Here is a 22,418-nt window from a genome sequence, read left to right on the forward strand (position 1 = left end):
GGGCCAGTGCGGTGAGCAGAGCCCTAGGTTCACCCCGATTTTGCCTCCCCAGGACTCATCAAGCAGTTCTCAGAGAACATTTACGAGGCCTTCTTGGTTGGGAAGCCCTCGGACTGCACCCTGGCCTCTGCCCAGTGCAACGAGTACAGTGAGGAGGAGGAGCTGGTGAAGGGGGTGCTGATGGCGGGCCTCTACCCCAACCTCATCCAGGTGCTGTCTCGGGGCGGGGCACCAGGCCTTGGTCTCTCTTCCCATCTCGGCTCCTTGCTCAACCCACCCACCTTTCCCCTTCATCCCTGCAGGTGAGGCAGGGCAAGGTGACCCGGCAGGGCAAGTTCAAGCCCAACAGTGTCACGTACAGGACCAAATCCGGCAACATCTTGCTGCACAAGTCGACCATTAACAGGTGGGGATCCCCGTCAGGTGGAGCCGGGCAGCGGGGGTGGCTCAGGAGGGGGCCTCACCCAGCCGTTTGTTCCCCAGGGAGGCCACCCGGCTACGGAGCCGATGGCTGACATATTTCATGGCTGTCAAGTCCAACGGCAGCGTCTTCGTCCGGGACTCCTCCCAGGTGCACCCACTAGCCGTGCTGCTGCTGACCGACGGGGACGTGCACGTCCGCGGTGGGTACCTGCACCCCTCCGCACCTCTGGCTGCCCTGCCTCCGTGGGCCGGGCCTCACCTGGGCTCCCGCGCCTTTCCCTTCCCCCAGATGACGGGCGCCGGGCCACCATCTCCCTGAGTGACAGCGACCTGCTGCGGCTGGAGGGCGACTCGCGCACGGTGCGGCTGCTGCGGGAGCTGCGCCGGGCCCTGGGCCGCATGGTGGAGCGGAGCCTGCGCAGCGAGCTGGCCGCACTGCCGCCCTGCGTGCAGGAGCAGCACGGGCAGCTGCTCGCCCTGCTGGCGGAGCTGCTGCGCGGGCCGTGCGGCAGCTTTGACGTGCGCAAGACGGCTGACGACTGAGCCCCGTCTCTGCTGGGGCCATGTACAGAATGAAAATGTTTATTTAAAATAAAGTTCTATTTATCCCTTGTGAGCATCGCTATCCGAGGGGCTCCTCTCTCAGGGAGGACCTCAGCGCCCTGGGCTGGGGACCACACTCCCCAAACCAAGAGAAGAAGGAAGGCTCGAAGGGAGGGGCCCACAGTCTTAGAAGAAGGGGCTTAAAACCCACACCTCAGGAGCCTGGACCAGCCTAGCCTCTGCACTGTCCTTACAGGTGTGGCAGGGCCCACCATGTGCATCCTCATTCGGTCTGGCTGCCTCCTCCCAGCTCAGGCGGGTGGGGCAGGGGACATTTCCATAAGCAGCCAAGGCCCACTCAGACCTTGACCCCCGGTCACAGCCCCAGGTTCACAGATGAGGTGCTGAGGTGAACTCATGGCGCACCCAGTCCCTCCCTTGATGCAAAGGGACAGCGAGGGGGGTGGATCAGGACAGGGAGGGGTAGAAACCAGGAAGTACAAAAGACAGGGCCTGTATGTTTGGGACAGAAGAGATTTATTTACTCTGGAAATCGTTACAACAGAATCACAGATTGACACGGGGAACGGCTGAGCCATAAGCAATGGGGAAGCACAGAAACGTCCCCGCCCCGATGGTGGCAGAGCAGAGCACGCAGGGCCCCTGGGCCCACCTGCCGGGGCAGCCTTCTCAGCTGCTCCAGCTGGTGGGATCTGTCAGGGCAAGTGTGACCAGACCACCCTTCAGAATACTGACCACTCCAGCGCCCCCTCGAGGGCCCTCCACTGGGGTCACCTCTCCCACCCCTGCTTTTGGCCAAAGGAGTAAGAAGACCCAGAGCTTGTCGTCCACTTCAGCAGACATGGGTGCAGGTACCTTGGAGCCCAGCGCTGTCACCCCACCTCCCACTGTGTCTTCCCAGCTCCCTCACCCCTTTCTGCAGACAAAACACGGACACCCTGACGTCCCTGGTGCTGCTGAAGCACCCTGGATGGCCTCTGGCTCCGGAAGTGCTTTTTCCACAAGATCCTACAATTTCTACCCCTGGTAGTGCTTGGGGAGCTGGGGATGTGGTGTCAAACCTCCCTGGAGAAAATGCTAACCTCAGAAACAGGGAGAACCTTCCCAGCCCAGACATCCTCCCACTACACGGACATCAAATCTGAATGAAGCTTAGTTCGGGAGCCCCCCCCCCCCCCCACCTTCTCAGCGCCAGGGGACGCCTGAAGAGGAGGTGGGAGGGTGAGGGGCCAAGTCTGCACTGCAGAAAACACTTCAGAGGAGAAGGCTTGGAGACTCCCAGGCCATTTCACTACAAACTGTTACGTTTTAATCCTTTATTAGAAACCATGCAAACTTTAATACAAAAAATACAAGTGCAATAAGAATCTTCATGTCAATATAATCCCCAGGGCTAATCATTGCAGCCATCCCAAGACCAGGCCTAACTGGGACACGCTTCCTCAGGCTGGGCTCGCCTCACCTCTCCTCTCTCCCCTCTCCAGTCAGGCTACAAGGGAGCCTGGATGGCCCATCGCGTGTCCTTATTTCTAAATCTCCAGCCTTGATTCCCCCTATCCACAAGTGACGGACACATCGGGCTCCCCGGCAGCGTCCCAGGCTGCAGGCTTGGAGGAATTTGACCTCCATGGCCCTCTCCAGTCCCAACCTTATGTCTTCCACCAGATCCCAGGGAATGAGACAAACAGATGCCAAAACCAGCCTCTTGGTTAGAAAAGAAAAGCAGCATACACACAAAATGCCAGAACCACCAGTCCACACTGACCAGCCCCTAGCGGTCCCTGCCTGCTCTCCAGCCCACAGCCCCCACACCACGCCTGCCCTGCCCACACCATCTCGGGCTGGGGCCCCGAGCTGCCCAGCCAGGGCAGCTCCCGACGCCTGACCTCCTGGCTGGAGGCTTCAGGATCCCCCCTCCCTGTTTCCTTTAACACCTACTGAGGACTTTCATTTAGACATGGCTTCAACCTGCAAAACTACTCCACTGGTTTTTAGGTTATTAAAAAAAGAAAAGATAAAGTGTGACAGCAGCTAGGCAGGTATGGGGAGGAGCGGAGATAGGCAATGCTGCCTCTGACTAACTCGGGGAGGGCAGCAAGTGGCGCCTGGTACCACCTGGATGGTGGACACCATCGTAGGGTCAAAGGAAGAGGCAGTGGCTTAGCAGGCTCCAGGGGGTGCAGTTAACGGCAGCCATCATGTGGATGTCCGCTTCCACTCTTCCCTCCAGATGGACCAGCGAGGAGGGAGGGTATGTCAGTTTCTCTTGGGTTTGGTCCAAAAAACCCAAACAAATGAAGAGGATGCTGGGATCCAGCTCACCCCTACACCCCAGGTCTCAGAAGATCCTAAAATTATTCTTCCCCACCCCATTTTCCACCCAACCCTCTTCGTGGAGCAGTGGCGCGAAGTGGTGAGCGAAGTGGTGAGGATGCGAGCCAAGCAGGGAGCTGGGCCTGGGGCGGGAAGTGAAAGGAACGTGGGTGTTGGGGGGAACTGCTGCTGCCCTGGGCAAGCGAGGGAGGGAGGGAGGGAGGGAGGAAAGGGGGTGCCTAGAGGGCTGCCCAGGGCCCGAGCCACAGACTGGGGGGGTGGCCTGGGGCGGGGAGCTAGGGGCCCGGCTGCCTGAGCTGGGGCCGCCAGGGAAGCGAGGGCGGGCGGGAGACAATGTCGGCCCCGTGATCGGTGCGGGCCCTGGCGTTTGCTCGGAACGTCAGCCTGTAGGTCTCAATCTGCAGTGACACGGGAGGGAGGAAGGGAGAGGGTGACAGGGGAGACAAGAGGGGGGACACGGGGACGGAAGACGAGACCAGAATGTCATCATTAGATGCCTGGAAAATAAAAGGTTGCTTCGTTAAAATTCAGGCCACTCTCCAGTCAGAAAACAAAGGAGTTTCAATTTGCAGCCAGTGGCAGGGCCCCTGGCTGGCCCTCAGGCCAAGCCCAGCCACTTACTTGTCTCCTGGATCTGGCTGTCCAAGGTCTGGGCCTCCCTTTGGTCACCACCCCCTGCCAGGGTGGTGTGGCCACTGAGGCCACTGGCTGAAGTGGGGGCGCCAGCTTCAGGCGCTGCCTCAGGGATGGCCAGCTCCTCCCCAGCAGGGGGGCCCGGACACGGAGGGGCCTCGCTGCCACCGCCCTCAGTCTACAAATGAAACAGTGGGGAGACAGTGCAGGGTCAGTCGGGGAGGGAGTGGGATGGTGATGGTGGTGGGTTTCACACTCTGCCCCCACCCACACTGCCTCCACGGCCTAACGTACGTCACATGTGGGAGTCAAGCCCAGGTGCTCCCCACCCCAGCCTGCCAGGCCAAATCGGTTTGAATGGCCCAGTGCTGGGCAAGAACCCAGGCCTGGGCTCTGGGGCAGGAAGGGGGTGCAGCCTGGCTAGGGACGCACCTCATGAAGCCTGACATGACAGCCCGACTACTTAACATGGCTGATGCCAGATCAAAACAACTATGACAGCAGGTTGTTAGCAAAAAAACCCAAGGGGGAAAAAAAAAAAAAACCCAAGGAATGATCTCAAGTTGTAGGTCAGGACTTGGCTAGGGAACTCTGGGAGCTGGACACATTTCTGTGGGGTGCAAGCTGCCACCTCGGACCTGAGGGACCCCACAGACTCCCTGCCTGGCTAATCACTGTTTACTCATCCTTGACACAGGCCTGTTCTGTGCTGGGCACCCTTTCAGGGCCTGGGACAAAGAGGAGCCAGGAAGGTGTCCAAGAGGTATGATGAGCGAAGACTACAGGGGCCAGGAGAACTTTAGGGTAGAGTAAGGACTCTGGGGACCGTGGACACCCAATTTGAGTCAAGAGCATAAGATGGAGGGTTTTGGGGGCGCAGTGGGGGCCCAGGGCACTGGGTGAGCTGGTACGCCTGTGCCACAAATGCCCAGAGGTGACAACGGAAGTCTCCAGGGTGGTCCTTGCTTAGAACAGTGAAAGATATGGCCTCTGTGCTAGAAAAATAGTTCCAGAAGTGGTTAAAAGAAAAAAAAAAAGGGAGATGCTGCGAATAAAGAAAGGACTGGCGGTCAGAAAGGCCCAGGAGTGAGCCCTGGTCTGTACGTGCTTGTCAAGTGGCTGGGACCACACTGAAGTTAGCGTCCCAGGGAGGCTGACCAGAGAATGGCCCCTCATGAGGTGTGGAGCATGACCTGAGAGTCTGTGATAGAGCCAGGGCCCCTAGTGGTCAAGGGAGCCAGTGGGGGCTTGAACTGGAGCACAGAGGGCGACCGGGACAAGGCTGGGATGGAGCTTGCGAGGGGTGGTCAGACCCAGGAGGAAGGCCCACAGCGCCACTCATATCCCCGCTTCCTCACCCATCTCCCGAGGCACCTGCAGCCACCCTCAGGCTTGGAAGCCTTCAAGACGTTGCCCCCATGTGCCCCCTACCTGATGACATGGAACATGGACAGAATCTCTGGCAGACAAAGGGTCTCACAGTACTGTGGAAGGAGGGGAAGGGAAGAGAGGGAGGGAAGGCAGGAGAGGCCCAACCAGCACAGGAAGCCGAGCACTCTCCAGGGCCTGGCAGCACAGGCCTGAGGTGGTGGACGTCAGGCCTGCCGCCACGGGCAGCTAAAGACGCGCCATCCGTTCGCAGGCCCGGAAGGAAGCCTGACAGGGAGCGCCGCGCTGCCCTCTCACGAGGTGCTGCGAGAACGGCACTCCACCGAGCCCTGGCCTCCCTGGGGCCTGCACACCAGCCGTTCCTCTGAGAACGGCCGAGATGGGCTCAGAGAGGCGGCCCGTGGCTCTCAGGAGAAGGCTCTGTCTCCAGCTGGACAGGTGAGAGCGGACCGGGCTGGGGCCTCTTCACCTCTCCTGCTTCACTCAGGATGGATGACTGACGATGGGAACAGTAATGGAGTGGGTGAAACATGACTCCTGAAGTGACTGAGGGGCGGTGACAGGCACCCATCTGCTGGGACCAGACTCCAGCTCCACAAGCCCACCCCCCACCTGCAGCCCGTCAGGACCCAAGCACTACCTTCACGGCGCCTCCTGCAGGCAGGTGGCCCACGTTATCGAGGGATCCCACCTTTGCCTGAGCCTTTTCTTTGAAGTTCAGCTTCTGACTTTCGATCTTGACATCTCCTCCACCTGGAATCAAAAAGAAATGGGTCGTTATGGGTGGCAGAAAAATACCCCTACAAGCAGAGCCAGGAGGCTGGCCAAAGACTGGGCTGTGCCCAGGAGAGAAACAGGGAAAACATGATCTGCTCCTGGTGGTCCTGAGGACACGGGTGGAGGCACAGTGAACACCTCTGTCATAACAGGGCTCCTTTTCTCCAGGTCAGGCTGAGCCAATTTCGCCACGCAGCCAGAGAGAAGGAAAGCTACCCTATCACCACCGTGCACTGCCTGCAGCCCCAGGAGAGCCTCAAAAGGAGCGAAGATGCACGCCTGCCTCGGGGTCACTTGGAGGAGTGATACCTCCCTCTAACTGACAGTGGTACAGGAGTCCAGCCCGCTTTCAGCCTCATGGACACCCTGCTGGTCAGGGTCAGGATCCTGGAATCCTGATTTTCTAGCTGCCAGCACAGATACTGGGGGAGACAAGTGACCAGCAAGACAGGATGGGCGTATGGTCTGGGTGAACAGTTTAACCAAATCTGTCCCGAAAAGAAGGGAAGGTGAGAGGTGGAAGCAGAGGGAAGGCAGTCTGTACACGGGCAACATTCACAGAACATTCGCAGCTCAGCCAGAGTGCGGCCATGGTAGCAAGGGCCAGAGAGCTCTCACAGCCAGCCAGACCCTCAGCTGGGCTTTTCCCTGAGGCTTCTTCACTCTCCCATCTCCTCTCTGCTCATGTCACCTAGCTTCCCACCCAATTCTCCAGGTATCCTACCCACTGGACTTCTAGCCCATTGCAAAACCTGGACCTCAAGTCACTTAGTGTCACTAGGGAAGAAGTTATCTCAGAAGTTCAGTGGATTTTCCAGATAGAATGGAAAAATGAAGGTAAGCTGTCAGCCAGTGTGCCTGCTACTGCAGATACAGCCCTGCCCCACATCTGCTGCAGACTCTGGGCCAGGACACACAAGACTCTTAGGGTACAGGCAGAACACAGGCCCTGCCCAGACAACACGCCAGCTGCCAGAGGTGCAGGGGCGCCAGGCCTGTGCTGCTGGAAGGAAAGTCTGGACTGCTGTGGCAGCAAGATCCAAGCCCGTGAGCCGAGGCAGCATTGCTGAATAGCTCCCTGTCCCCGCAGGAGCTGGTGGTTGATGCTTCACTGCTCAGAAATATTCTCTGCTCCTGCATCTGACAGGCAAGGCCCGGCCAGCATTTTCTAAAGCTCCTTCAGCACCAGCTCCTGAACATGTGTCAGGGAGGCCGAGAAGGGTGTCAGCTGGTAGAGCACCTCTACCATACGCCTAGGTCAACAGTGCTGTGTACACAGGAGAGCCTCAAGACTCTGCCCGTGCAAATGGCAGTCCTTACAAACTGTTCCTCCTCCAATGAAGAGGTTAGTGCCCAGAAAGCCCCTCTCTGACAGGGGCTGAGGCCTATGTTGTTTCTACTGCTGTGCCCTGGGCGTGGGTGGCTCTAGGAGTCTTAATAAAAAGGACAGAGGCACAGGGGTGAAACCTGGGATGAGGGAGGCACCACTCACCAGGCTTGTGCTTGATGTTAGCCTTGGACCCACACTTGGAGGAGACCTTAGAGATGTCTACCTTCTTGTTCTGAATCTGAACCTGAGGAGAAAAACATACACACAAAAACGATTCACTCAGAGAGAGGGTGTACTGTCAGGTTCAAACCCAAGCTCTCTTTATGGTCTCCAAAGTCCAGCTCAGAGGCTACCTTTTCCAAAGACTTCCCTGTGTCTCCCCTCGCTCCATCTCCTCTTCATACTGTCTCCTGCAGGGACATCGGCTCTACACTAATTGCTTCATGTGCTCAATCATTTACAGAGTACCTACTACCATCAAAATGGCAGCCTCAGCTTCGGCTCTGTCTTTCCAACAGTGCTACAATCATGCCTCCACAGGAGTGTGGGGAAGTGCACTTTTCCCAGTCACAGGTCTGGCAGATGCTAAAGCAGGCCACCTCGTGTCCTCAGCAACTGTGGCAGGCTCATCCTGCACCACACCCGAGATGACCTGTAAGGGGGCAACCGAGGTCACTCGCCACGGCCAGGCTCTTGCCAGGATGCGGAGCCCACACAACTCTTGACTGTGTTCCAAATGAGAAGCCTAGTCCTCAGTTGATGAGGGGAAGTTTCCCTTTATAGATGCAGTCCAGCCAATAAATGAAGAAGGGATGGGGGAATTCCAGTTTCACCACAGTGCACCTTTGCTGAACTCAGGGTTTTGGGCAAGAACAGCCGCCAGCATCAGGAAGAGAGAGATGAGAAGAGTGAGACATCATGTACGTCCTAACAGAAACACCACCACTGCCTATGAATGTCCTGCAAGAATGTGGGGGTAAAAAAAAAGAACCAAGCCTGAATTAATCTGAAGAAAAATGTGGGACTAATGAATATGTTAAGTGAAACCATGGGGATATCCTCAGTAGAACCCAAATTCTAGGACAAACCATTCAGTTTTACTCATGAAAAGTGTTACCATGAAAAAGGAACGTGTACAGCGGGAGACACCTAAGATTACAAGCGGGCAAATCAACCAACCATAGCTTATGGACCGTACTTGCATCCTGATAAAGAAACTTGTTTAACATGTTATGGGGTTTTATATTATACACATGTATATCAGAGTTCTTATCTGTTATAGTTATATATTGGGATATTTGCAGGTAAAAGATATAACTAGAACTGGCTTCAGAATAATGGAGGTGAGCATATATAGATAAGACTGGCCACAAAAATAATAAATGCTGGGTGAAAAAGAACATCCAATTCACTTAATCATTTTTTCTTTTTTTCTAATTTTGTGTATGTTTGAAAATGTCTATAATTAAAAGTTTTAAAAAGCTTCATTGCTTCTCACTAACTTAAAAGCCACTGAGATGAGGCTGGTACATAGAGGAGCCACGTGCTGCTGTTTCCCATGCTGGCCCCACGGCCCCACCCAGGGACGCCCAGTGGCCCGCACAAGCCCCTCCAGGACCACCCGGCATCGGTGCACTCCCTCCTGTCGCCCGCCCACGCAATCCGCCCCTGGGGCAGCAGAGGTGTCAATACTGCTAGTGAACTGGCCCTGCCAACCAGTCTCAGAAACCACTGACACACACCCCCTCCTCACGAGGGTGAAAGGGAACTAAACTGCTGCAAAATTTACACTCTGATCATCCAAAGAAGTAGCTGTGATGTTCTCGCCCGATGGCCTTTTGGTTCTCAAAAAGGGGCGTGTACGTGGGGGCGTGTGTGGAGCCAACCAGAATCTTGCTCCAAGCCACTCATCTGTGCGGTAACCCCAGAATTTCTGGGCAGAAAGAGGGCTTTGGCACGTCAGGGTTAGACACATATGGCTGGTGGCCACCCTTCTACCATGCAGGTATGATCATGGTGGCTTTACGGAGGGGCTGATGGAAGGCACAACAGTAACTTAGTCTAGGCTGTTTACTCTCATCTTCCCACCTGGAAACATCGCCACAGGCAGTTTCCTAAAGCTCTGCTGTTTAAGGAAGCATCCTAAAATGAAATACTTGAAAAAAGTACATTCCATGGCCAAAAAAAATCCTATTTGAAGTCATGTGCAGGCAGTGTGGGAAGACCATAGTAGGTGAGAGATAAACGAGGACTATTTTCAGAGCTCTGACATATACCACACACAACATATACAAACACATTTCTATTTCACACACACACACACACACAACCCAGTCCCCGCACTGTTCACATTCTGTTTTTTGCATCTAGCCCAAAAGCCTGAGAGGAAAAGCTAGAGCCAGTGCCTACTGGGCCCCTCACAGGCTGGATCTTTATCACCTTAACCAGGTGCTGCCTTTATGCTTTACCTATCTCAATCTTCCCACATCAGGATGGCCAGTGTCCGGCCAACTTCCAAGTTAGCCCAGCACTGTCCACCTGAGTGCCAAACCATGCCAGGAAGAGTCAGTGGTGGGGAGATGCCCAGGAAGGACATGAAGCAAGGGGAGTCATGTGGGGAAAAAACAGGTGCTCTGTGTTTGCACCTTCACAGAACTGTGGGGTGGGGGCCTCTGTAACCCATGGGCAGGATGGCATGACCACTGAGACGGCGGAGGATGGAGCCTAAAAATGAAGAGGGTAAGCAGAATGGGACTTAATTCAGGTCAGGGCAGCAAGGAGAAGGAACTGAATGAACAAGGGAGACCAGGACAGGGCAGCTCTCTCCTCTGGGAGTGGGAGAGAAGAAGGGGAGAGGCGGTGAGGGCAGCGTCCCGCCTGCTGCGGTCTGTCACAGGGAAATGGAAAACGTACAGGGCGTTCTCCACATGCTAATGACAATGGTCTCCCCCAGGACTGCCCTCTGAGCTCTAGATATGTGCGTCCCCAACAAAGATCTTAAGGGTGGCACAGAGTAGCAGCATGATGGACAGGATGTCTGATGGGACAGGGAAGGAGAAAAAATAAAAGGAAACTGGAGGAGAAAGGGGTTGAAAAGGGCAATAGTGAGGGAAGGAGAGCAGAAAGAAGGGAGTGAGAAGGAGGCAGAGAGACAGGAGGAGAAAGAGCAAGAGGGAAAAAGAGAGCAGAGTCATGAAAATGAAGGGAAGACCCAGGAGATGGGGAGGGCCTGGTCACCAACTCTGTGCTCTAGAGCAGCTAGGACTCAAGGACGGGCTCGGGAGGAACCCTGACATCTGTCTCCAGGTCAGAACCACCGCATCCCTGGGGCGGACCTGAGACAGACGATGGGCCAGCTGCTGACTGCATCCCTCAGACCAGGTCTCTGACAGCAAGGCCTCCCACCCACAGGGGCGAAAAGATGCCAAGTGGATGTCACCCAGCTGCCCTGGGGCTCACTAGGGACACCCAGTCTGAACTCATGTGAGCATCAGGGTGTCCCCCGAATCCATTCACCCGACAGTGGGGGGTGGGGGTGGCCCTCTCCCCAGTGCGCCCCATGGGGGGTTTGGCCTCAGACACCAGTGGCCCCGAGCGCATACTTACATTACCACCTCCAGGGACATGCTTAATATTGTCCTTGGAACCACACTTGGACTGAATATGGCTGTAGCTCACTTTTTTGGAGACTATCTGGACCTGGAGTGTTAGAGAACAGAAAAAAAAAAACAAAAAACAACACAAAGGGAGAGGGCTGGTTAGAACTGACACGGGGCAGGCAGTGAGTACACACGTGACCATGATGAGTGGCAGATGGTGCTGTTAAAAGCCTACCTCCAGCAGAACAGCTGTGGAAAAGCACAGGGCAAGGGACGGGAAGGAGCAGGAAAGAGTGAAAACATGAACGAACAACACAAGGACAGTAGATGTCACCAGATGCTACACGGACATCCTCACCGCTCCTGGGGCCAGCTGCTGTTCCCAGGGTCCAGACTGCAGTGGCCTCGATCCCCATCCACCACAGCCCACCCACATCTGTTCTCTCCCCGAGGCTCCTCTCTGCAAGAGTCCTGCTCATCTGGACCCATCCACACCCAAGGCGGCACTTCCCTGAAATCTAGGGCCTGGAATCGCTGCACAAAGACCTGCTCTGGGAAAGCAAAGGCTGCACGGCGAAGCCTGGGGCAGCTGGCTCACATCAGATCTGATGCTGAGAGGAAGGACAGCAGAGGCCGCTGACCTGCGATGCAGAGCCCTGGGCACCAGGGGGCGCCACCACAGCCACTGCTACACTACCACGAGGAGCTAAAGAAAAGATGGTGCAATTGCGGTTAAGCTCTGGTCATTTTTGATGCCAGGGTAAAATCTCTTCCACAGTCCTCGAGATGCCCAACCTCCTGTGTCCTGTGAGTTCCACGTGCAAAGAGACCGGGTTCTGGGCGGGGCTGCAGTGAGGCACACGCAGAGGGCACCCGCCCACTGTGCTGTGCACGAACAGCTCCACTTGAACAGAGTAACACGAAGGCCCAGGCTCCAAGGTCTGGGACAAAGAATTCTTTTTGAGGCTTCTCAAGAAGGAACAGTTGCCAACTGCCTTCTTTTCCTTCCTTAGAGCTCATCCCAAGTGATGCAGCCCCCAAACTGAAGAGTTCTCCACAAAGTAGAGAAATCTACCCTGAGAAACTCCAACTATTTCTTGCCTTCTTAACAACATCAGTGACAAAACCACCTTCCTAATGAACCAGGTCTGAACCAGAGGCCTGTACAGGACCTCTGGAAGGCCCCAGGAGCCATGGTGCGGCCTTCCCCGCCTGCCAACCACACAGAGTCCTTGGCCGGAACCCTCCCATCCTGGTCCCTCAGGGCTGGAGCTCAGGCTTCTCTGGCAGCCCCCGACCACCGATCTGCCACAGAGAAGGGCAGAAGGTTCCCAGGGCAAGAGGAGGGTCCTGGCTCCAGGGTGTGGAGCCAAGAGGAAAGAATCTAGCACCTCCACTCACCTCTGCTGTCCACATAATGCTGCAATCCCTATGCCGAGTGTGTTTTCTACTGGGAAATGGGAATGAGCATCCTAACTTTCAGTTCAGAGGTCCTTGGGGAACCAGGACAAATGAAGCTATTTTTACACCCACCGGTGTGGAGAGGGGCCTTCAGCTGAAACTGAAGCACAGGGCTCTGGGGTTCCTGGTGCTGGAAGGTTACCAGTACCATGTCTTACTGAGGAAGAAGGTGGATGCCATGGGCCTAACAGGTAGGTTTCAGATCAAGGTCAGTGTGAAGGACGTGACTGAAAGTCTTTGCATCCATTTTATCCGCCTGAATAAATACCCCCTAAAGGGCTAACAGGCGCCCAGCTCTGTTAACTTTCAGGTTGTTAGAGAAAATCTTCTGATGCCTGAGTCATCAAACAGAGGAGGGAACATGGGGAGGAGTAGAAACTAGTTAGGGATAGGAAAAAGGTGCAAAAGAAGGGAAAGTGACTCAGGCTGGAAGAAACAGTTGATTGTCTTTTACCTTCAAGAGGTAAAAGTCTAAATGAAACTCACTTTCCCCGTAGGCGGTTTCTGTGCATTGCCAATTGGGCCGGCTGCTTTAGTGACTGCGTTAGGTTCAGGCTTTCGAGCTGGAGCAGCTGCCTCTGTTTTTTTCTCTACTTTGGCCTGGATGGAGATAAAGGGAGGGCAAATTTCAAACCAAGAGGATAACAGCCCAAATGTCATGAAGGGAAGAAGACTGAGGGGACTCGAATCCAGGCCAGGCCACCATGCAGAAGCAGGTCACCCTTGCTCCTAGAAAGAAACAACCGTTTGCCAGGGCAGACCAAGCTGGAGGGAGAGGGGTCGCAAACCAGTCTTGAGATACAAGGAAGAGATCAAGACACCATTCGTGGAGAAGAGGCAGGAAGAAGGGATAATGTGAGTGTGCACCGGGGTTTTCAAATCACAGTCCACCCCCCATGTTCTCATACGCTCCAAGCAAGCTGCCATGGTCACAGGAAGCCAGCGTTGATGACGGGAAGTGTCACACACTCAGGTATGTTAGAATAGAAAATACTTTCGTCACCAGACTGAGTTATTCAACTCCCATGGACACATAAGAAGAGCACAGAAGTGGGGAAAGGCCATCGACACACAGCGGAACACCTGGCTGGGCTGCCCAACGCCGGAGCGACACTCTCTTGGCAAAAGCAACCCCTAGGCCCTCATCCCAGTTTTCCATAAACGTCTTCCAACAGTACCAGGATTCTCTCTCATTTTGGACCCCCTTCAATTTTTTCAGCAGCTCTGGACTGAAGCAATTTAAATGTCCTACTCTGAGCAGGGGGAAGTGGTGGCGGCGGTTTAAGCGCTGGAGAATGATGCAGGAGATGAGGAGGTTACTGCTCCAGAAACTGAGCCTGGACTGTTGCCACCACCTTTGCACACACAGAAGCCCCATGGTTGCTAATAGTTAAGTAATTCTGGGGTGGATGCACTCAGAAAGTCCTTCAAGTGAAGAGCTTGGTTTTCCACTGTGACACTCTACCGCAGTCCTTTTGTTTTGGAAAGCCAGGGATAGAAGCAAGTCACCCTGGCCACAAGAGGACACTAGTCCTCATCCAGACAGACTCTTCAGCCAAGACACAGCTCAGGGAACAAAGAGGCAGTCCATCTTCTGCCTAGCCTGAGCAAGGAGAAGGAACAGAATGGACCAGGCTCTTGCCCAATATCTCTCACCTATGCAAGGCTCAGAGGCATCCTCTGTTTTGTAAATAAAGCAGAACCCTTTGCCTCCAAACAAAAATGTAAGCCCAAACCCCAATATGCAGACTAGGCGAGGAGAAGAGAAAGCCAGAGCTAAGCCCACTTGCATCCTGCTGCTGGGAGGTGGAGCCCAGGCTGAAACTCCCTGACACTGAACCCACTGTCCTGACTGTCCCCTGCATGGTGGGCCCCTTGGGCTGATGCAAGGACACGCCTGGGAACAGTGCTTAGATGTGGCAGAGGATGAAGCAGGGGCCAGCATGCTGGGGACCCCAAGCTCCCTGGACTCACCCGGCCTCCTCCAGGCTGGTGCTTGATGTTTTCGGTGGAGCCGACCTTGGAGCGGACATTCTTCAGATCAGGGGCAGAAGCATTGGTAGCCACGCGGCCCAGCCTCGGGGCAGAGGAGCTGGGCTTGGCTGCTGTGGGCTTCTTGTCCGCAGGAGGAGTCCCTGAGGGCCGGGGAGGCGTGGCTGTGGGCTTGGCTCGGCTGGGAGCCCCTGCTGGGGGTGCTGTCCCAGGGACAGCGGTGCTCTTCTTCACAGAACTGGTGGTGGTGCTCTTTGGGCGACTCAAGTCAGCTGCTCAGGGAGGAACAAGAGATAACAAGTGCTCAGGGGAGAAAGCAAAAGGGAGCCTTAAAGCCAAGGAAGACGTGGGGTTTAAATCTGGATTCCACAACGTGGGGGATGGGTCTTACCTGGTGCAGACTTTGTAGCCATCTTCTTGATCTCTGCAGGTTTCCCCTCAGTCTTGACTGCTGCACAAATATACACTTTTTAATATCATGTTTAAACAAGATGATCCACTGAATGGTTCATCCTAAACTGAGATTCATGCATTCGTTCAACAATGACTGAATCGTTTGAGTCAGGGGCTGTGTTAGGCTCTGGGAACAGACTAGTAAATGAGACAGTCAAGTAGAGACACCCCTAGATGGAGCGTCCAAGGCCAGGCACTTAGTCATTTCTATGGTCTTGACAATGCTTCCACATGGCCTTTCTTTAAACAGCCTATTTCTTATTATGAAAGACCATGAACACAAAGTGCTGGGTACTGTGGAATTATTGAGAAAGGAACAGTAAATTCTACCTGGGAATTCATGAGAGTTCCCTTCACTCAGGATTCTTCTGGATACACATAGCTGCTAACCTCACATGGAGATCGAGGCTCCACTTTCCAATGGGCCCATGAAGAACTGGGTCACAAGTCCTTCTTCTATCTACACAGCTGTCTGGAGCTGTCTGGGGTAAAGCCACTGGTTCCCATGGGAGGGACATTCAGTACTCACCAGTGGGCCTCTTGGGCAAGGGTGTGGAGAGGTTCCTACTGCTTGACCCAGGGGAAGCAAGAGTCGCAACTGCTGGGGCTTTGGGAACAGCCTGGGTGCTCTTGGAGCCAGGTTTGACAGCCGGGGCAGAGACTGGCTTGGATGGAGAGACCCGCTTCTCAGGAATCTTCGCCTCTGCAACAGGCTGTCAAAAGTGGGAAAGTGGGAATAAGAGCGGTAGGTCAGCAACAACCCCAGGAAGTCATGCCAAGGGATGGTTCCATATAAGCAGATGTCAGAAAACAAGAGAACAGTGGGCTTGGCAGCTACTAATAGGAAATATGTGGCTCTAGGATCAAAGTCCTCCAGACAACATGGGAAATGGCCATGTAGGGTGCCTTGTGATCGGGATCAGGAAACAGGGAGTCAAACCACCTCAGTCCAACCTGAACCAGTGAGGATGAGCAGCCCTAGAAATACACCACACTGCAAACCATGTCTGCCTCACGATCCACTGCATTAAATACTGATGCATTTAATGTAGTAATACTCGACCAGAGAGTAAATGAAATTATAAAAAATGACAAATGTTTAGTCCAATCCAGCTGTTCTGTGGGCTGAGACGCACCCAGTGAATTCTGAACAGGATGGGGCAGCAGATGGAGACGGCACTGGCCAAACCAATCGGGTCAGAAGCCTAAGCTTCAGCCTCAGGCAGCCCCTTGACTCACGTGTGCTCTTGGGCAAATCACTGAGCCTTTCTGGGCTTGATCCCCTCTTCTGCACAAAGAAGGGCAGAACAGAGGATCACTAAGGATCAGCTCCATTAGGGACTGGAGGATGAGAATTCTGTAAGACCATAGGGACAAATGGGAAGGGGCAGGTGGATGTGGGCCTGACAAGCAGAGGGCAAGAGGAGGCTGATGCCAGAGCTCTGACTGACTGCAAAAGGGAAAAGCCCCTCAGGCGTAGACACAGGCGTGTGGGTCACTCCAGTCCTCTTCCACGGAGGCTGGGCACACTATCACTACCAAGAAAGGGAAGGAATCAGCACAGTCTGGTGTCTGCAGGAACAGAAGATGAACAGACCTACCGTGTTACTCAAGAGAGTAAGCCAAGCCAAAGACATAGTGGGTCTGTCTCTTATGCTCCAAGAGAAATGGCCATACAGAGGGCAGGATGTGGGCAGAGACAAGGACATAGCTTAAATGAAAAATCAGCTAAGGAGGTTCTTAGAAATTAAGGGTTGGCATTGATTTAGAGAAAATCTAACCCTAATGACCATGGCTACAAATGAAGGGCCCAGGCATCATGTAAAGAACCTAAGGCTGGAATCAGGGAAATAGCCTAACTACCAGCTCTGTCTAGAAAAAGTCATGGGTTCTGCGGAGGGGCACTCCTGCGCTATGTGCTCTAAGATGTTAAGGACTAAACCAGGAGCTCTCTGGCAGCTCTTTTCAGTTTTCAATACAGTCAGTCAGAATAATTGAGTAGGGTCTTATATTTTGCTAGTAACAGTAACAATGATAAAATACTTTAGAAAAAGGTTACAAGGGATAGAAATCTCTGAAAGACATGACATTCTTCAGGTTGCTTTTGGCCTCAATGAGCTGCAGAACGGGCCTGCTCTCATAGTTGGAGTTACTCCTGATTTTTCAACTTTTATTTTCTCCTCTGTCAGACTGACAGATCTGAATAGTTTTATCCCGTTTGTTTCTGTAAATCTTTCTACCAAAATAAGGAAACAACTAGATTTCATTCGGCTTTAGTTTCTATCCATCTCTCAAAATATCTAAATATCTATATCTTATCTAAAAGATAAACAGGACTGTTGATAGAGGCCCTGAGCACAAGCACTGGAGTTAGACCTAAGTGCAAACACAGGTTCCGCTGCTGACTAGCTCTGGTCCCCAGGAAGGTTATTTAAGTTATGAGATGAGAATGCTAATATCCATTATCAGGGGTTTCTGAGAGAATTAAAGGAGTTAATGTCTATCAAGGAATCTGTATGGCATGCTCCATTTTTGTTATTGTTACAGAGTGAATTTCAGCAGACAGTACCCCTTCCTTCCCACGGCCTTCTGCCTCCCTCAGGATTTGCTGCTCAGCAAGCGTCAGGGTGAAGCTGACACCACGGCTCCAGCCGCCCTCCCTCTGCCCCCTTATTAAAATAAATCGTTTTCTAAACATCAGGAAAAGCATCCAACTTGGTAAATAAGGATCAGAAAGTGTTCCGAGATTTTCTCATTCCTAGTCTATACTAGGATTTCTCAGTTTCTTGGCTGCGGTTTCAACCTAGCCTACGATTCTTAGGTTCTACCAGTTTTATGTACTAGATTAAATTAAAGCACTAACATTTTAATATGGTAAGCTCCTCCCCAACATGAATTTGAAGAGTAACATCAGGCTGACCTAAAGGCCATTCTCAAAGAAAACAAGATGTTAAGAAAGGGCAGCCACAGATTCCACCCACCCTCTCTTCCCATACCAATCCTGTGAAGCTAATGCTGTTCTGAACTGCCCAGTTTCTAAGCAGTAATGTGTGGGTGACCTGGAAAACTGAAAAACTTCAGAAAGAGCCCAGGGAGAAGCCTAATACCAGACACAAGTAAGTTATCACATGATGCTGGAATCTGCTGAGATAAGCTGGAAGAGCTAATCATTATCAGCTAATGGAGGAAATTCACTTCTGCAGGATGATTAAGAAGAAAGACAAAGAACTGAATCTGATTGAGAATCTGATGTCAGAATTATACCAAAAATGAGTATGTGATTGGCATAAGGAGTAGGGGAAACTGGTTAACAAGTATTGAAATAGATGAAGAGTGAGGAGGAGCTGGGAGAAAGGAGGAGTGGAAGCAGAGGCAATATTGCCTCCAACCAGGGCAGAGAAAGGCACAAAATGAAAAAGACTTCCCTGGTGGTCCAATGGTTAAGACCCTGCACTTCCAGTGCAAGACAAGCAGGTTTGACCTCTGGTCAGGAAACTAAGATCCCATAGGATGTGCAGTGGCCAAAAAAGGTTTAAAAAAAAAAAATGTAGAAAAGGCCTTCAAATGTCATGGCTGCATCATGGGCACCCAAAGTGATCTGAGTTAACCTTTCCCCATTTCCCTTTCCTTTCCCTAGCCCCCCAGCCTATTTCCATGTCTGGAAGCAACAGCGTCTAACTATCCGATGGTTGGAGGGGAGAACTTTTCCCTGGCACAGTGCTCAGGTGGCTACTTACCTTGGGCTTCGCGTCTTTTGAAGGTAAGGTGGAAGGCCTGGCAGTGGCAGCAGCAGGGCGTTTGGGTGGGGCAGCTGGTACTGAGCCTGAAGCAAGGCTCATGGGTTTTTTATTCGACCCACCAAAGGTGGTGGGAGCTGTCTGCTTAGGGAGAGAAGTGGGCTGTGTTTTGGCTTTCGATGTTGAAGTCTTTGCAGGTTGAGTGGTGGCCAAAGGCTTTAAGTTGATTTGTTTTTGTTTTTTTTAAAGGGCAACATCAAACACACAGACAAGAATAAAAACAAATTTTAAAAAAGTATAAATTGCACAATTCAAAGTAAAACTATAAGCAATGAGGAAAGATGCAACTGAAAATTAGCATTCCTTTCTTCTGAGCTCAGTAAATAGTGGAAAGATACCAGGATGAGCATAAAGAAAACTGGAAATTGTTTCTTAATGACAATGTCACAAATTCCAGTAGTTGAACATCTCAAGATTTAAATTCAGTAATAACTTTAAACAATTAACTAACTTTTGAAGGCTGCAATAATTCTGTGAAGAAATTAACCAGCAGGTGAGTAAGCTATTTACTATCTGTAACTCTGCGATGTAATACCAACCACACTAAAATAAGCATTTGTACTTTAGAATAAGTGTCTGGAGCTATATTCCATCTTAAAAATCTGTGCTCCTTTTTCATGAAGAGAGACTTCAGAATGGAATTCTGAATAATTCCGTAATTCCCTTTATTGGTGTTGTTAAAGGAAGCAGAAATATCTACAGAATATTCAAGATAATAGGGTCAAAAGCAGAGATTTGAGGGTTTAAGTTAGGCCACCATGATAAAATGGGAATATAAAATATTTTCTAAGCATGTTCGAACTTGAAGAAGGAGAACACATTATTAGCTCAGAAAAAAGAAATTTCAACTTGCATAATCCAAACAATAATAGCAGAAGGTAGTTTTTAAAAAATTACGGCAGTAGAAGACAACCCACCATCCTTGTACTTACCTTTGTTTTCTTCTCTGGGCTTGGTGGAAGCTCCTTGTTTGGAGGGGCGGTGATGTCATTTCCAGACACGCTTCCAGCAGGTTGTCCTTCTTCTGGTTTGGCTATTCCTAAAGGGGGGAAAGTGATGCTAAACAAATGTTTCTCACACCCATTGCGAAGACACAAGTCTTTGCAGTGACACACCACTAACTAGCACTTCATCCTGAGAAAATCCACAGAGCTGTGCTGCTGAAAGTGGACAAGACTCCCCAGTTTCCCTCACTGTATCGAAGGACAGTTTTAGGTTCCAGCCTGTCCCTGTGGAGAAGCAACCTAACTAGGATTTGCACAAATGATCAATGGAAGGAAACGGCCCTTGAAGTTTGGTTTCCCTTCCCTGGAGACTGGCAAAGGCGTTCTGTCACCCTACCACTAACTCCCAGAGCAACAGGGGACAAAAACCATTTCTACTGGAGTTTATCTCTTGGAATAAAGGGTGCTGAGAGATGGGATAAGAGCCAGATGATCATCCAATGTTCTCCCCTTACTTCCTTTCCCTGCAAAGCACCACTTTATGGAGGATGTGAGATGAACCTGATCTGGTTCTAGCGGTGACCCAGATTTCCAACAAGGCCGAGGAGACCCATGCAATCAGATCCAGGGCCAGAAATAGTGTATGGCCTAAGGCTATGCCCAGCAGCACCACTGTGGGGAGGTGACTCCAGATTTCAATAGGCTACACCAGAATGCACTGAAATACCATGAAACTTGTAACTTGGGTGTGGGGAGACCGTTCTAACTAACACAAACTCTAGATGCCACAAAAGATAGGTTGGAGTATAGAAAAATAAAAAGGCTCAACATGTCCCAAACAACAAGAAGAGTCAAAAGGCAAATGATAAACAGGAAAAAAGTATTAAACTTCGCATCAAATACACAGAGCTTATTATGTTTACTCTTACAGATCAGTAACTGCTATAAAGGCCAACAACCTACTAAAAAATGGCCAAAAGAATAAGAACACAATTTACAGAAAAAGAAATACAAATCACTTTTGAAAATATGAAAAGATATCCAATCTTTAAGAGAAATGAGATGTCATTTCTAACCTAACATTTGTTAAAAGTCCTAAAATTTGAATGTAGCTGCTAGAGAGAATACGAGGACATATATCGCTGGCAAGTGTGTGAAGCGTACAACTCATATGCAGGGCAATCTAGCTGTGCCTCTGAAAATTCCAAGTGTAGATAAATTCTAATTCAGAAGTACGATTTCTGGACATTTATCTTAGAGATATATTCACATACCTGCCAAATAGCAAATTTGCAAGCTCTTTCCCCAGATCATTATTTCTAAAGGCAAAGTAATAAAACCACCTAGAATTCTGTTAACTGAAAACTGGTCAAAGTATATGGCAGAAATATCAATGTAACCTCTGAATCTGAAACTGATTCAGAATCTGAATCTGATTGATAGGGAACAATCTCTTCTAAGCAAAAAGAAAAGCAAAGCACATAATTGTAGGTATAACATGAGACAATACACTTCTATTGCAAATATACTTGTACATGCATTTTATTTATTTATTTTCATGCATTTTAAAAGTCTTTGGAAGGATCATGATGAAACAAAACAATGGTGATTCAATTCTGGGATGGGGCGGGGGTTGGGGCACAAAACTAGACAGGCTGTATATTTATATTAAAACTTTTTACTTTGAAGTACAGATTCACAGGAAGTTACAAAGAAATGCACAGGGAGGTTCTGTGCACCATTCACCTGGTTTCCTGTAACTACAGTACACTATCAAAACTGGGAAGCTGATACTGGTGCAATCTACAGAGCTGCTCAGATCTGTCCAGTTCTACATGCATTCATTTGTTTGTGTGTGTGTGCACGTAAACAGTTCTGTGCAACTTTATCACATGTGCAGCTTTACGTAACCACTACTAAGAATCAAAACGGATTAACTGTTCCACCACCACAGAGCTCCCTCATGTTACCCTTTTTATTTTTTTAATAGCCACCCCACCCAGCTTTCCCTTTCCAATCCCTTAATCTCTGGAAGCTACTCATCTGCTGGCCATCTCTAAAATATTATTTCAAGAATATTACATAAGTGGAATCATACAGCGCACTCCTTTTCATACCTGGCCTCTTTCACTCTGCACAGGGCTTCTGAGCTGTATCCATGTTGGACATGATAAGTCCATGGTATGGCTGTACCACAGTTTAGCCCTTTGTCTACTGTAGGACATTTTGGTTGTTTCTGGCTCTTTGCTATTTAGGAATTTTATTACAGGATTTTGAATAAAATAGTTTCTTTGTTACTATACAGAAATGCAGTGTAGTTTCTTACATGTTCATAGCGTAACTTGTGACCTGTGACCTTGATAAACTAATTAGGTCTAGGGGTGCTGTTTCCCGGCAGGGATAGAGGAGGGGTTCCCTGCACGTATGGGTGGATTAGGCCTGCAGTGCTGCCCGTTGTGAAGGTAGGCCCTGACGACCTCTGCTGACGCGGCACCTGCAAGAGGGCTGAGCCCATCCCTCCTCCTGGAAACGGGTAGGGAAACAGGGCTTCCCCTTTCTGGGTCTTTTGGCAAAAGAGAGCAGGTCTTGCATTCTTTCTTTTTGTCTTTTCCTCTTTATTTTCTCCTTTTTTAAATCTATGCCTGTTGATGATTCCAGGTTGAAGATACGCTCCAGTACCCAGACCAGGACACATGGGAGGCTCTCCTTCCTCCAACCGTGA

General features: G+C 51.2%; 2 protein-coding genes across 14 annotated transcripts in view; one reads left to right on the forward strand and one right to left on the reverse strand.

Moving 5' to 3' along the window:
* Window positions 1–1,039, forward strand: part of DHX30 (DExH-box helicase 30) — a 28,551-nt gene extending 27,512 nt beyond the window's left edge. For all 6 annotated transcript variants that reach the window (XM_043443308.1, XM_043443313.1, XM_043443311.1 and 3 more), the window contains 4 exons: window positions 53–210; window positions 303–406; window positions 484–623; window positions 713–1,039. In XM_043443308.1, coding sequence (XP_043299243.1) covers window positions 53–210; window positions 303–406; window positions 484–623; window positions 713–966 — 656 coding nt within the window. In that variant the 3' untranslated portion in view covers window positions 967–1,039. The remainder of the gene's footprint in view (window positions 1–52; window positions 211–302; window positions 407–483; window positions 624–712) is intronic.
* A 443-nt stretch (window positions 1,040–1,482) lies between these two features.
* MAP4 (microtubule associated protein 4) overlaps window positions 1,483–22,418 on the reverse strand; it is a 98,921-nt gene continuing 77,985 nt past the window's right edge. For 2 of the 8 annotated variants that reach the window (XM_043443300.1, XM_043443305.1), the window contains 11 exons: window positions 19,685–19,791; window positions 18,693–18,908; window positions 15,485–15,668; window positions 14,894–14,953; window positions 14,485–14,774; window positions 12,997–13,110; window positions 11,057–11,149; window positions 7,613–7,694; window positions 5,984–6,096; window positions 3,943–4,132; window positions 1,483–3,818 (listed from right to left, as the gene is read on the reverse strand). In XM_043443300.1, the coding sequence (XP_043299235.1) occupies window positions 3,811–3,818; window positions 3,943–4,132; window positions 5,984–6,096; window positions 7,613–7,694; window positions 11,057–11,149; window positions 12,997–13,110; window positions 14,485–14,774; window positions 14,894–14,953; window positions 15,485–15,668; window positions 18,693–18,908; window positions 19,685–19,791 (1,457 nt within the window). In that variant the 3' untranslated portion in view covers window positions 1,483–3,810. Of the gene's footprint in view, window positions 3,819–3,904; window positions 4,133–5,983; window positions 6,097–7,612; window positions 7,695–11,056; window positions 11,150–12,996; window positions 13,111–14,484; window positions 14,775–14,893; window positions 14,954–15,484; window positions 15,669–18,692; window positions 18,909–19,684; window positions 19,792–22,418 lie in introns of those variants that run through there. The other 6 variants (XM_043443303.1, XM_043443307.1, XM_043443301.1 and 3 more) reach the window with 5 other exon arrangements.

Source organism: Cervus canadensis, chromosome 22, assembly GCF_019320065.1.
Source record: "Cervus canadensis isolate Bull #8, Minnesota chromosome 22, ASM1932006v1, whole genome shotgun sequence".
In the NCBI taxonomy this organism is placed as follows: Eukaryota; Metazoa; Chordata; class Mammalia; order Artiodactyla; family Cervidae; genus Cervus; species Cervus canadensis.